Here is a 13,477-nt window from a genome sequence, read left to right on the forward strand (position 1 = left end):
TAATTGCAGGTTTACAGGCCATGAGGGGACAAGAGGCAAAAGAAGCAATTTCTGCTTGGAAAACAGCACAGTCAGGAAAGAATGAAATTGCTCCCAAACCCCCTTTTAAAGCTTTAATGTAGTGCTGATGAAAGTGGTGATTCCTGCTGAGTTTCCAAAAAAGAAACACACAATTGTAACTAATTGGAGGGGTTTGGTCCTTCTGTATGAATCAGATGGAAAAACACTCCTTTAAATCAAACAAACATTGGCATAAAAATCTTGGCTCATCTATATAAAGTAGAATTCAGTTCCACAATCACTGCAATTCTTTATCGTGACAGAAGTGACTTGAGAACGTACTGCAAGTCGCTTCTGATGTGAGAGAATTGGCCATCTACAGAGATGTTGCCCAGAGACGCCCAGATGTGTTAGCTGGGAGGCTTCTCTCATGTCCTCGCAAGCTAGAGCTGACAGACAGGAGCTCACCCCATCTTGTGGATTCAAACCGGCAACCTTCAGGTCAGTAACCCAACTTTCAGGTCAGCAGTTCAGCCGGCACAAGGGTTTAACCCATTGTGCCACTGTGGCGTCATTAATCACTGCAATAAATATTGTTTTATCACAAAATGGCCAGCCCTCCACATTTGTGTTGGTTAGGGGCACAAAACCCCCATGAAAGTGAAAACCCAATTTAAAAATTGCTGTATTTACCTGAAAGGAAACCTCTGTAATAGCATTAGCATAAAATTTTTTAAACTGGACTACATCTATAGCTGACAGATAAGAAGTCCAGGGGAGGGAGAGATTCATGACCAAAATGATAGCTAAACCATATTGCTCTGATGCATTCTGATATTCTTGCCAAGTTATCTAAACGTCACTTCCAACTAATTCTTGTGTACAATAAGGAACAAAAACCAAGAAATGGAATACTACACTTTGCACAAAATGTAATCCCATAAAACGTTCCTAGATCTCAGCTGCCTGTCCTCACCTGGGTGATGTTCCACGATGCCTTGCAGCATCTCAGGTGGATGGACACAGACATTGTTCTTGGAGTAGATGATCTCCCCATCCAATACCGAAGATGAACCTCCGCTGCTACTAGCATTTAAGGTCAGGAGGTCAGAGGCTTTAGAAGAGGCACGCCGGAGCAATCTTCCCAGAGACATTGCCAAGGGATTGTTTCCATCCTTTGCTGACTTCAGTCAAGCACTTAATACATATAGTAAGTTCTGCCTGATGAAAAAGAAGAAAATGCAGCAGTGAATAACATAAATAGGAACAACAAAATGGTATGCTCTTCCTGTCGTCATCTGGGAGAAACTGTAAAGGTAAAGGCTTTTCCTTGATATTAAGTTCAGTCGTGTCTGACTCTGGGGGTTGGTGCTCATCTCCATTTCTAAGCCAAAGAGCCAGCGTTATCTGACTTCCAAGGTCATGTGGCAGTTACCTTCCTGCTGGAGCGGTATCTATTGATCTACTCACATTTGCATGTTTTCAAACTGCTAGGTTGGCAGAAGCTGGGGCTAACAGCGGGCGCTCACTCCGCTCCCCAGATTCAAACTTGCAACCTTTCTGTCTGCAAGTTCAGCAGCTCAGCACTTTAACACACTGCACCACTGGGGACTCCTATGGGAGAAACTGTAGCATTTGGAAAAATTATGAACCCACCTCCTCCCCCCCCCAAAAAAAAATTCATTATTCACAAGCATCCTTTCTTCTTATATATCTGCCCAGTTTAGATGATAACTCAAAAATCTGACAAATAGACTACAACTCATAAAAACCTATTCCTAAATTCCTATGACACTTTCTGCTATCAAAGATTCATAGTTGGTCTTCCCGCAGCAAAACAGAACTCTGATACCAGCACCCATCTGATCTTGGAAGGCAAGCAGGGTTAGTGTAGGTTAGCACCTGGATGCAGAACGCAAATGAATACCAGGTGCTGTAGATTGCATTGCAGAGAAAGGAAATGGCAAGCCACTTCTGAATATTCCTTGTCCAAGAAAATCCTATGAAATTCACAGGGTTGTCATACTTTGACAGGCAATGTGAAGCCATACGTGCACACATGCACACACACACACACACACACACACATAACTGAAAATGCATTTGCTTCTAAGCTCAAAGCTTAGACACAGACCTTTGCTGTTGCCGTTAGTACTAGATTTGCTGTCTTTAGTACTACATTGAAATAAAAAGTCACAGAAAAATATGGAGATGACACAAAACTTGGGAATAAATGGAAGACAAATCCACCTTAACACATTGAGATATTTCCCAGTCGTAGGATACTTCAGCTTTTTTTCAAGCATGAAGGGGGACTGAGATTATCACATGAGTTTAAACTACTTCTGGCTGTCATGTATAGCCCTGTGAGACTGAAAGAGGCAAAAGTGTTCTCAAAGGAGAAAACTCCGGCAATTGACCTCATCACACTGAGAAATGTCCCTTTTGGATGCACTCTCGTGTCCAAAACAATGTGAGGTTTGATACAGAAATGGTTTTAAGCTGGAGTATTGTCGCTTGTGTCCTATGGAATTTGGGGCCGAACAATAGGATCCCATGGAAAGCAATAGTTTTAACCTGGAGCACTGTGTCTTGTATCCTATGGGGTTTGGGACAGTACAATAGGATACCATGGAAAGAAGTGGTTTTAAACTGGTGTCAGTCTCCTTTAATGTAAGCGGCTTTGGGTGGGGCAAGGGATCTCTTGGTTTTCAAATACAGTAGAGTCTCACTTATCCAACATTCTGGATTATCCAATGCAGTCTGCCTTTTAGTAGTCAATGTTTTTGTAGTCAATGTTTTCAATACATTGTGATGTTTTGGTGCTAAATTAGTCAATAAAGTAATTACTACATAGCATTACTGCATATTGAACTACTTTTTCCATCAAATTTGTTGTAAAACATGATGTTTTGGTGCTTAATTTGTAAAATCATAATCTAATTTGATGTTTAATAGGCTTTTCCTTAATTCCTCCTTATTATCCAACATATTCGCTTATCCAACGTTCTGCCGGCCCGTTTATGTTGGATAAGTGAGTTTCTACTGTATTGTTGTTTCTCCTGATTTCAAAAAAAAGTAATGCTGACCTTGTGATGAATGTAAAAGATGAATGTATTGCCAGCTCTTAAGTTTCCATGTGTGGTAGGGAGACAGAACTCCAAATGGGACTGCTGAGGATATAAGAGGGGTGATTCTCTACTCTTAAAGGGACAATCACCAATGCTTTCTCCTCTCAACGTGATGAGGTGGTAGTATCTCTTATCCAAAAATGCTAAGGACCAGAAATATTTTTGGATTATTTTTGGATTTAGCATATTTTCAGACTGAAGAAAACCTGTGTAATAAACCCCATAGGGTTTCAGTTCCAGGATCTTGTGTGGATACAAAAAAAAAACATGGATGATTACATCCTATATTATTAAATGGCAGCAACATGAATGTCCATGCTTCAGTGTGTCTGTGTTTGTATCACTGCCATTTAATAATATGGGGCATGATTTGTGTCATTTGAAATTGTGGAAGAGCAGTCCATGGATCCAAAGCACCCACTGTATCTGCACATATGTGTATACAGTACTGAAATATCATGGAGATGGAACGCAGAATTTATTCAGCCACCCACATGGAGTATTTTCAAATTCCAGATAAGGGATGCGCAATCTGTATTCCAAACTAGAAGGGATTTATACAAGAACCATGCAATTGTATTATGGAACAGATGCTGTCTCTATGTAAAGTGTTCCTAATTTGGCTTAGAAATATACAGTCAATAATATTAGTGCAACTATTGTCTTATTTCTTGTAGTTGGCTGCAGAACGATGCTGGAACGTTAAAATACTGTACTGTAGAAAACAGAATATCTTCGAGTATTTGGCAGCAAAGTACAATCTGGGAATCTGTCATGCCTATTGTTCCCCCTGCAGCACAGCAACAAGAAGGCTGTGTAAACATAGCCTTTGACTCTTCATGAAAATGGGGCTTGGACTGCCCCATTAGGTTCCTACTGTCACCATTATCTGATATGAAATGCCTCCTGCTCCACCAGAAAAACAGGTAGAAAGGAAAGCTTCTTCCTCTTTCAAACTTCCCCAAATTCCAAAGTTGTTTCTTAATGTTAAACACTATTTTTCTCCAAGGTCACTCTAGTCTGTCCTGAACCCCCTGAGGACTCCTGAAATACCTAGAGAGGTACTCCCTGCAAAACCAGAAGCAAGTGCTCCCTGGTCTACACATGGCAACCAAGATGCAGATAGAAAACAAATACTGGGAGACAAGCTCAAATCATGCCTTGTTGCATGCGTGTCCCTCCTCTATCAATTATTCACTAGAAAGAAGGCAAGAGAAAATGTCTGCGTTACGCCAAACTGGGCAGATATAAGGAAATTGCTCAGAAATGAAGAATGGAACAAAGGGGGGGAAAGGCAGAGACTGAAACAGATTAAAACAACTCACCAGAAAAATGAAGAAGTGTATGTAAGATACACAAATACTTCTCCTACTCAGAGCCGGCCCTAGGTATTTTCCAAGTGTAGGCGAACAGAATTTTGGCGCCCCCCCCCCCCCCAAACCAATCACTGAAAAATAAAAACGTTGGATAAGTGAAAATGTTGGATAATAAGGAGGGATTAAGGAAAAGCCTATTAAACATCAAATTACATTAAGATTTTACAAATTAAGCACCAAAACATCATGTTTTACAACAAATCAACAGAAAAAGCAGTTCAATACATGGTAATGTTATGTAGGAATTACTGTATTTGTGAACTTAGCACCAAACATTGAACAGGGATATAGGGCAGTGTGGAGTTAAATAACCCAGATAGCTCCCGGTATTAAAAAACCCTCTAAAATCAGGACAATAAATAAAGAACAACACTCTGAAAACAGGAGAAATCCAGACAGTAAACAATCAGGGACAGCTAACACCTCCCAAAACAAGATTCTCCCAAGCAAGAAGAAACCAGGCCTTGAAGCCACAGGGCCATGAAATGCTAATCAAGGTGATTAATTAGAGTTCTTTCTCCCACCCTGAACCTTCTACAGATATATAAACCCCACTTACCTCACAATCTCTGAAGGCCCCAAAGGCAGGCCCAGCGCGGGCACTGGGAGGCCCAGCGTGGGCACCAGGAGCCCCAAACACCTTCCTGGCGAGGCCTTCCTGGTGAGCACAGCTTCTCTGCTTCCCAAAGCCCTGAACTCCTTCCTGGCAAGAACGAAGGCGTTGGCTGCTTCTCTGCTCCCCAAACCACCGAACGCCAGGAAGGTCTTGCCAGGAAGGCGTTCGGCGGCTTCTCTGCTCTGCAAAGTCATGAACGCCTTCCTGGCGCCGCTTCTCTGCTCCCCAAAGTGGCAACCTCGGTTCCTTCCTTGCGCAGGGAGGCGCGGTGGCGGAGGCAGGCTGCAGGAGACAGGAATTGCCTCAATGGTGCCCCTAACAAGATGGCGCCACAGGCAAATGCCTAGTTGGCCTGGTGGTTGAACCGCCTCTGCTCCTACTGCCAATTTGGATAACTGAACCATCATTTGGATAATCTTGGATACTGCAGTATTTTGGATTTCAGAATTCTGGATAAGGGATGCTAAGTCTATATTACCAAAGGCATAGAGAAGCATTTTTGGGTCTCATCGGTATAATGAGACAAAGGTCCTCGGGGGAAGGGGGGGCTCTTTGCCAGCTTGCCAGAACCTGACTGGCAACCACGACCCAAAGGACCTTTTCATCGGCCACCCCATGACTGTGGAACGAACTGCAAGGAAGAGCTCTGACAGCTAGATCAGCTGTTACAATGTAAGACACAAGTGAAGATCTATCTTTTCCAGAAGGCCTACCCAGCCAGTTTTTAAGCATGAATTTTAAATGTGTGTCCTTTGTTTAATCTGTGTTGTTTTTTAAATACATATCTTATAGAAATACTTTTTAATATGTATCTTTTATAGAAATACATTTTAATATGTATATTTGTGGTATTTTTACAATATGTATGTGTTTTAATTATTCTGTAGCCCACTTCAAGCCATGAGGAGAGGCAGGTAAGAAATAAAACTATTATTATTATTATTATTATTATTATTATTATTATTATTATTATTATTATCATCATCAGTAGTTTGAAATAGTTCTAGTACATTTATATCATCCAAAACCACCTGGAGTTGGAAGGCATCTGCCCTGAAAAGGAAGATATAGTTATATGTAGGCAAAGAGGGCTTTTAAAGAAAAGGTCACATGATTGCTTCTTTTAAACAAGATGGAAAATTCTGCTCCCTGAGACATGTATTAATAATATATTGGAATGAAGATGTAATTACATCTCCTCCCTGGATGACCAGCTAAGAAAGACAAGGATCAAGACGGCAAGTGGCTGTACCTATAAGCAGTACTCTTCAATTGGAACTGTAAGATTTCAGTTGTGAGAAACCACAGCATGATGTGCCAGCTACCCATAAGGCAGTAAAATTTCAAACATTCTTTTTGGACTAACACTGAGTCATACAAGCAAGGGCTAGTTTTATGAGATGTTTTCTGAAACTAGACTACTGTAGAGGCCCTAGAAATGCTCTATGACGTTGAATTATAAATGCTTCTCTAAGTCCCCAGCCCCAATACAAATCCCAGAGATCTATAAGATGCAGCCATGACAGTTAAAGTGGAATACAAGAGACATAACTTGTTCAGAGCCTAGGCTCCATATGTCTAAACCAGGGATTCTCAAACTGCTCCATGGTGCCCTTGGGGCTCCACGAGTGATAGTAATGGGCTCCGCAGCACCATGCTGTTTCCCTCCTCCTCCTCTTTCTTCCTCCTGAGAAATGTAGGGAAATTAAAGTGTTGAGCTGCTGAAACAGCAGCAGCGTCCTCCCGAGGCACAGACTCTTTCTCTCCCACCTCTCTTGCTGGCCAGACTCTTTTTCTTAACCACCAAGGTTGGATCTTCATTGCCCTATATCCCAGGATCTCAGCTATTTTCTCAGAGAAGAGGCATCGGCCTTGACCTTCGTATGCAATGAAAGGGAGACATCACCTATCATCACCTTTTGATGAGCTCAGAAACAAAGCAGTAGCAGAAGATCAAAAAAGTTTTCCCAAGATGAAGATGGAAGGGTTGGAGGGCATGAGAATATAAAAAAGAACAGGCCATCTAATCATGCATTAAGCATAGACTCTGACACTTACTACACACAAAGTTTGCTGCTCAACATAAATCAGTGTCTTGGGTGCCCCTGGGAAATCTGAGTTGGTCAAATATATCAACATATTTCAATGCTAAGAGAAGAAGAGAGGGCCCGTGGGCTGTATGTAACTCCGCAATGGGGCATGTTAGTCACCCCAGCCCTTTCCTACCTGCTAAAAAGACCCGGCCCCCCAAAATGGAAGCTGCATCCAGTGGATTCCGAAGACACTCAATTTCCTCAACTAAATGTAAACCCTCTTCAGCATTTTTGAAAGACTTTTAAAAAAAATGTTAGGAAACCTCCAAACTTGCAGACATTTTAGAGGACAGCAGACTCCAAAGACTAATAAGAGAAAAGTGAGGGCATTGTCTCCAAGCCATTAGCGATACGGATTAGTGGCAGAGCACATACAATCGCAGTGCTCTATGGATCATCCTTCAAAAAGTCAGATGGCCTGGCAAATTTGTGAACATCCTGTGGCTCCTCCATGATAACATGATATAAATGGTGTAATAAATAAATAAATAAATAAATAAAATGATGGAAACAAAGTGACCCATTGAAGGTGGAATCAGGTGTCAAACAGGGATGTGTTATTGCCCCAACCTTATTCTCCATCTTCCTCTCTATGATACTTCATCTTGTTGATGGAAAGCTTCCCACCAGAGTGGAAATTATCTATTGGACAGACAGCAAGCTATTTAATCTCAGCAGACTGAAAGCCAAAACTAAGGTCACCACAACATCTGTTATAGAACTCCAACATGCTGATGATAACACAGTCTGAGCTCATTCAGAAGAATATCCGCAAGCCACTCTAAACACCTTTGTAGAAGCATATGAAAAGCTCAGCCTCTCATTGAACATCGAGAAAACCAAAGTACTCTTCCAACAGTCATGAGCCAATTCCTCTACAATGCCAGAAATGCAGTTTAACGGTGTAATGTTATAAAATGTTGACCATTTCCGCTATCTTGGCAGCCACCTCTCCACAAAAGTCAACACTGACACTGAAATACAATGCCGCCTGAGCTCTGTTTCATTTTTCTGAATGAAGCAGACAGTGTTTGAGGATTAGGATAACCATAGGGATACTGCAGGAATACCAAGGTGTTTATAAAGCTTTTTTTCGTGTCACGAGCAACTTGAGTCGCTTCTGGAGTGAGAGAATTGGCTGTCTGCAAGGACGTTGCCCAGGGGATGCCCGGATGTTTTTACCATCCTTGTGGGAGGCTTCTCTCATGTCCCCACGTGGAGCTGGAGCTGATAGAGGGAGCTCATCCGCACTCTCCCCGGGTGGAATTTGAACCTGGCAGCTTTCAGGTCAGCAACCCAACCTTCAAGTCAGTCCACTACGCCATCTGGGAGCTCCTATAAAGCTATTATCCTCCCAACTCTGTTATATGCCTGTAAAACATAGACTGTCTACAGACATCACACTCCACTCCTGGAATGATTCCATCAGCGTTGCCTCCAAAAATCTTGCAAATCACTTGGGAAGACAGGCAGACAAATGTCAGCATGCTGGAAGAAGCAAATACCACCAGCACTGAAGTGATGCTCCTACGCCATCAACAAGCCAACCCTGATTGGGACCGCCTTCCACTGGAAACCGATGTCCTCACTGTGGAAGAACATGCAAGTCACGAATAGGACTCCATCGTCACCTACATATCCACCACCAGGACACCACACCTGGAAGACAATCATACTCGGACAACAAGGGATCACCTAAGTAAGTAAGCAAGAAAGCAAGCAAGTACTTTGGCTGGGAAGAACCTATAGAGCAGAGCCAGTTACACCTGGAAAAAAGACACCTCTGAATCTCTGGAAAGTTACTGCACACTGAGTAAATCAGAGGTAGGGAAACTGTGACCCTTCAAATGATCTTTGTCATACAAGTTGTCTCATAATGCCTGACCTTTGACTATGCTGGCAAGGACAGATATGTAGGCAAAAAACATCTAGAAGGCCACAGTTGCCAATCTCTGGGATAAACAGGCAATACCAAACTAGACACAATATTTGTCTTGGCATACAAAGAAACGGAAACCTTATTTTTTTGGATTACAACTCCCAGAATCCTCCAGCAAGCAGTCACTATTGGGCACAGCATATGCACACATCATATGGCAGGATACAGCAGCTATCAGTTTTACGGCTCATCCAACAAGATTTGCAAACTGCATATATATATTTTCTATCCTTATGGCTCAAGTGTGGTCCATGTTTGCATAGCATTTCAGCAAATGTTTGGCTCTTTGGGAGATACAGACTTCTACAACAACAGGAACAGACTGCCATGCCTGAATGTTGAAAGAAACCCCACTGCTCTTGGTAACATGTAAGGCAGTTCCATGCTGCAACACTGAGTCCACACAATGACAGTGTGATCGAGGTGAACCCCCCCCCCCCCAGGACTTTGTAAAAGATAGTTCAAAAATCAAGACTTTATGTTCTATATTCCATATATTTATAGAAGGTGATTGTGACTTTTTACTGGAGTTTACTGTGACTCTCTGCACAAAAGGTGTTTGACCTTTTAGCCTGAGGCAAGAGATAACAACTTCATGAATTGTAAAATCATGCTGCTAATACTCCACTTTTATGAATTTCCATGCTGGGTTCTCCAGATGTTATGAACTTCGTTCTTATCAAATATTTTCAATTGTTTATATCATTCATGATTCCCCTTTATGCAATGTAACTCACTTTTATGGATTCTCCCTTATTTCCATGAAATCTATCTATCTGCCTATCTGTATTTGTACTCTTTGGGATCCCCGGAAAATATGTATTTTTCCCAGCATGGTTTATATTCCAACTTTATTTTATTTTTCATTTTATTTCATATAATTGTCAAATCATGAAATCAAATAGGAAATATTTTGAACTCAACCTGAACCCCAGAACTTATCCCATTTCCTATGACCCAGGCTTCCTTTCCCAAAAACAAAAGGATAATCTGCCACCGCTAAATCCAATCAAATTCAAATTGCATGGACAATATAGGGCTTGAGTCGCCGAATTCGGAGTTTGCTGACCTAAAGGTGATTCGCCCCAAGGCAAACATTGTCATATCTCACCCAAAGGAAAAACCAGGACACCTCAGGAAGGCGCCCTGCAGAGCCTGTCAATATGGCTCATCACCACCCATCTTTGCTTCCATCTCTGACACCCCAAGGCATATCTAAAATCTGTATACGTGACAGAAACCCGGACACCCTTGATTGCTGCCATTAATAAATTAAGCACCCTTTAGAAATCGGTCTAGCAGGACTTAATCCGCTAGTTCCTGTCCCGTCACCTCATTGTTTCGATAACTCCCGCCTTCTCTTTCCTGATTGGCCCGAGTAGAGACAAAAGGCAGCTTCCTATTGGGCCAATGGAGCAAGGCGGGAAACGAAAGCCCGCCTCGTTCAACCTTCTAGCCTATCAACGATCAGATGGGCGGGGAAGCAGGGCGGGAAATTCAAAGGGTTGTCAGACTGAAATTTTGTATAAGTATGGCTTTATTTTGATTGTATGGTACCCTAGTAGACCAAATGATCGCTACTAGAGTCCTCTTCAGCTGAATTGCTCAATAAAGACTCCTTGGCGGATTTTCCTTCAACTTTGGCAGACCTTCTTCATTTCGGCTTCAGGTTGTATTGCGGCTCGTAATTCTCCTTTTGGCTTCGCCAAGGTCCGTTCTCTCAGGACCAGATCGGGTCTCTCCTTAAGGGCCCGATCCCCTAAAACGCGGTCGACAACAACAGCAGGTGTAAATGTATGTATGGGGCTCACATACCATCTTCCTGAATAAGCACAGTTGCAAAGTTTTTGCAGAAAAGACTCTTGGTGGAGCCACAAGGAGAGCATAGCATTGTGGCTCACTGAGGACACATTTATATTCTAAATCACCTCCTGTTGAAATGCAAGGTGCAGTGCCCTAGTGTGAGCTACAAGGTAAACTGAGTGGTCACAGGCCAGTCACACTCAGCTTACTCTACCTGAGAGGATTATTGTGAAAAGGAAGAGACAGCGCTGTATATCACCTTATGCTCCTTTAAAGAAAGGCCGTGAATAAACGTAACAGTTAAAGAAAAGAAACTCTTTCAGCATGGAAATTGCTAGTTCTCTGTTGGAGCTCACATTGACTGAGTTCCACCCTGCCCTCCTTCTTTCCATAATATAATAGTACTTCATTTTTTATATTAAAAAAAGGTTACTCACACACTGCTCATTTCCTCCTCCGTACAAAGACTGCTGCCACTGAACAGCTGTACTGCAGAGAGCAACAGGCTGTTCTTATGAACAATGCACAAGATTGCTCAGTCAGCACACAATCCAAGAGGAAGGCAAGGGCTGCCCTAATCCCCTGGTGGCCTCCTCCTCCTCCTCAACCGCACAAAAGTGCCTTAGACAGCACAAACTGTTGGCCTCTCTCTGTCTTTTAGGCTCTTCCCCTCTGGCTTAAAAGCAAAAGCCTGTGACTGAGTTTCTGCTACCAACCCACTGTGTTCTAACTGTACATTTCCCCCCTTTATCAGAGAGAGTTCAAGACAAATGCCTTTTGGTAAAGGCCTAGCTCAAAGCACAGGTTTCTTCTTGAAGGCTTGCCACTCCTACAAGGATCCAATAATAATTTAAAGGCTTGCATACAAGCCAAAGATTTTCAAAAAACCCCACTGGATATTTACAAAACCCTGAACTAAAAAGGAATAGGCAAGTCACAAAATTGGGCTTGGAGTGGAGTGGGGAATAGAGACAAGGAGAAAATGCAGTTCAGAACGCGAAGCCTCTCCTAGTACCACATGTCTGATTTAAAAATAAAACAACATAACAGAGACGAAGATAGAGTGTTATGAAGACAAATCATTGGCATACAAGATAAGCACTGGATGGCACGTCACATCAAAACTTCACACTGCAAACTCACTTCACACTTTTCGGAATTATAGCAAACGGGCCTGGACCCTGTTATTAATGAATCAATGCACAGGCAGTCTCCAAGTTACAAACATCCAACTTACATACTACTCATAGTTAAGAACAGGGGTGAGACAACAGGAAGTGAGAGAAATCTACCCCTAGGAAGGGAAATTCACTCCTGGAAGAGTTTTCATGAGAAAAAGGAGCTTTATCACCAATCCTTGTTTCCATAACATGCCAATTTTTTTCAAATTCCAATTATCACAGGGACAGAAAGTGGGTTGAAATCCTTCGAACAGGGGCATAGACAGCCAAAGAAACACTGCAGGGATGTTAACTATGCTATCCAAAACTTTAAAAATATACATATTTGGCTGGAGTTACACTTAAAAAATGTACTTCTTCCTATTTACATACAAAGTCAATTTAAGAACAAATCTAGAGGACACAGTGTAAAAAATATATAAATATACAAACATTAAAACAGAATTAAATATAAACAATATCAAAATTCACAGTGCTGTGGTTTTAACTTGAATATGCATGGAATATGTTGAATGGTTTTTAACTGTGAATTCGTAATACAGTACTGTTTATATTTAATTCTATTTTAATGTTTTATATTTGTATACTTTAAATTGTGTACTAATGCTTTAATGTTAAGCCACTTTGAGTCCCCTTCAGGAGAGATAAAGCGAGGTATAAATATAATAATAATAATAATAATAATAATAATAATAATAATAATAATCTATCTTGTTTGTAACTTGGGGATTGCCTGTACTACAATGCACTGCTTCTTAAACGATGGGTCCCAACTCCAGATGGGGTCCCCTTAGCTCAATGCAGAGGTCATGAAAAACCTGGCAACAATAAAAGGTTTCCAAACACCATCCACTTACACAAATATGGTATGTTAATAACAATGTGCAGTGTTTACAGTGGAGTCGGTAGAAAATACTTTAGCTTTACACCAAAAAAGGAAAATCATGCCTTACAAATGCTGATTTATTACAAGTAAATGTTTGCTTTTCATACCTGTTTTATATAAGGTAAAGGTTTTCCCCTGACATTAAGTCTAGTCGTGTCCAATTCTGGGGGGTTGGTGCTCATCTCCATTTCTAAGCCGAAGAGCCAGCGTTGTCCATAGACACCTCCAAGGCAATGTGGCTGACATGACTGCTTGGAGGCCATTACCTTCCCACCAGAGTGGTACCTATTCATCTACTCACATTTGTATGTTTTCGAACTGCTGGGTTGGCAGAAGCTAGGGCTAAGAGCGGGTGCTCACTCTGCTCCCCGGATTTAAACCTGTGACCTTTCGGTCCGCAAGTTCAACAGTTCAGCGCTTTAACACACTGCACCAATGGGGGCTGTTTTATT

At 41.8% G+C, this 13,477-nt stretch overlaps 1 protein-coding gene across 7 annotated transcripts in view; it reads right to left on the minus strand.

The window, feature by feature from the left end:
- tbc1d16 (TBC1 domain family member 16) overlaps positions 1-13,477 on the minus strand; it is a 75,095-nt gene that overhangs the window by 54,554 nt on the left and 7,064 nt on the right. For 2 of the 7 annotated variants that reach the window (XM_062970796.1, XM_062970793.1), the window contains exon 2: positions 977-1,221. In XM_062970796.1, coding sequence (XP_062826866.1) covers positions 977-1,154 — 178 coding nt within the window. In that variant the 5' untranslated portion in view covers positions 1,155-1,221. Of the gene's footprint in view, positions 1-976; positions 1,222-8,943; positions 8,961-11,395; positions 11,719-13,477 lie in introns of those variants that run through there. The other 5 variants (XM_008104163.3, XM_062970794.1, XM_062970795.1 and 2 more) reach the window with 5 other exon arrangements.

This window comes from Anolis carolinensis, chromosome 2 (assembly GCF_035594765.1).
Source record: "Anolis carolinensis isolate JA03-04 chromosome 2, rAnoCar3.1.pri, whole genome shotgun sequence".
Classification (NCBI taxonomy): domain Eukaryota; kingdom Metazoa; phylum Chordata; class Lepidosauria; order Squamata; family Dactyloidae; genus Anolis; species Anolis carolinensis.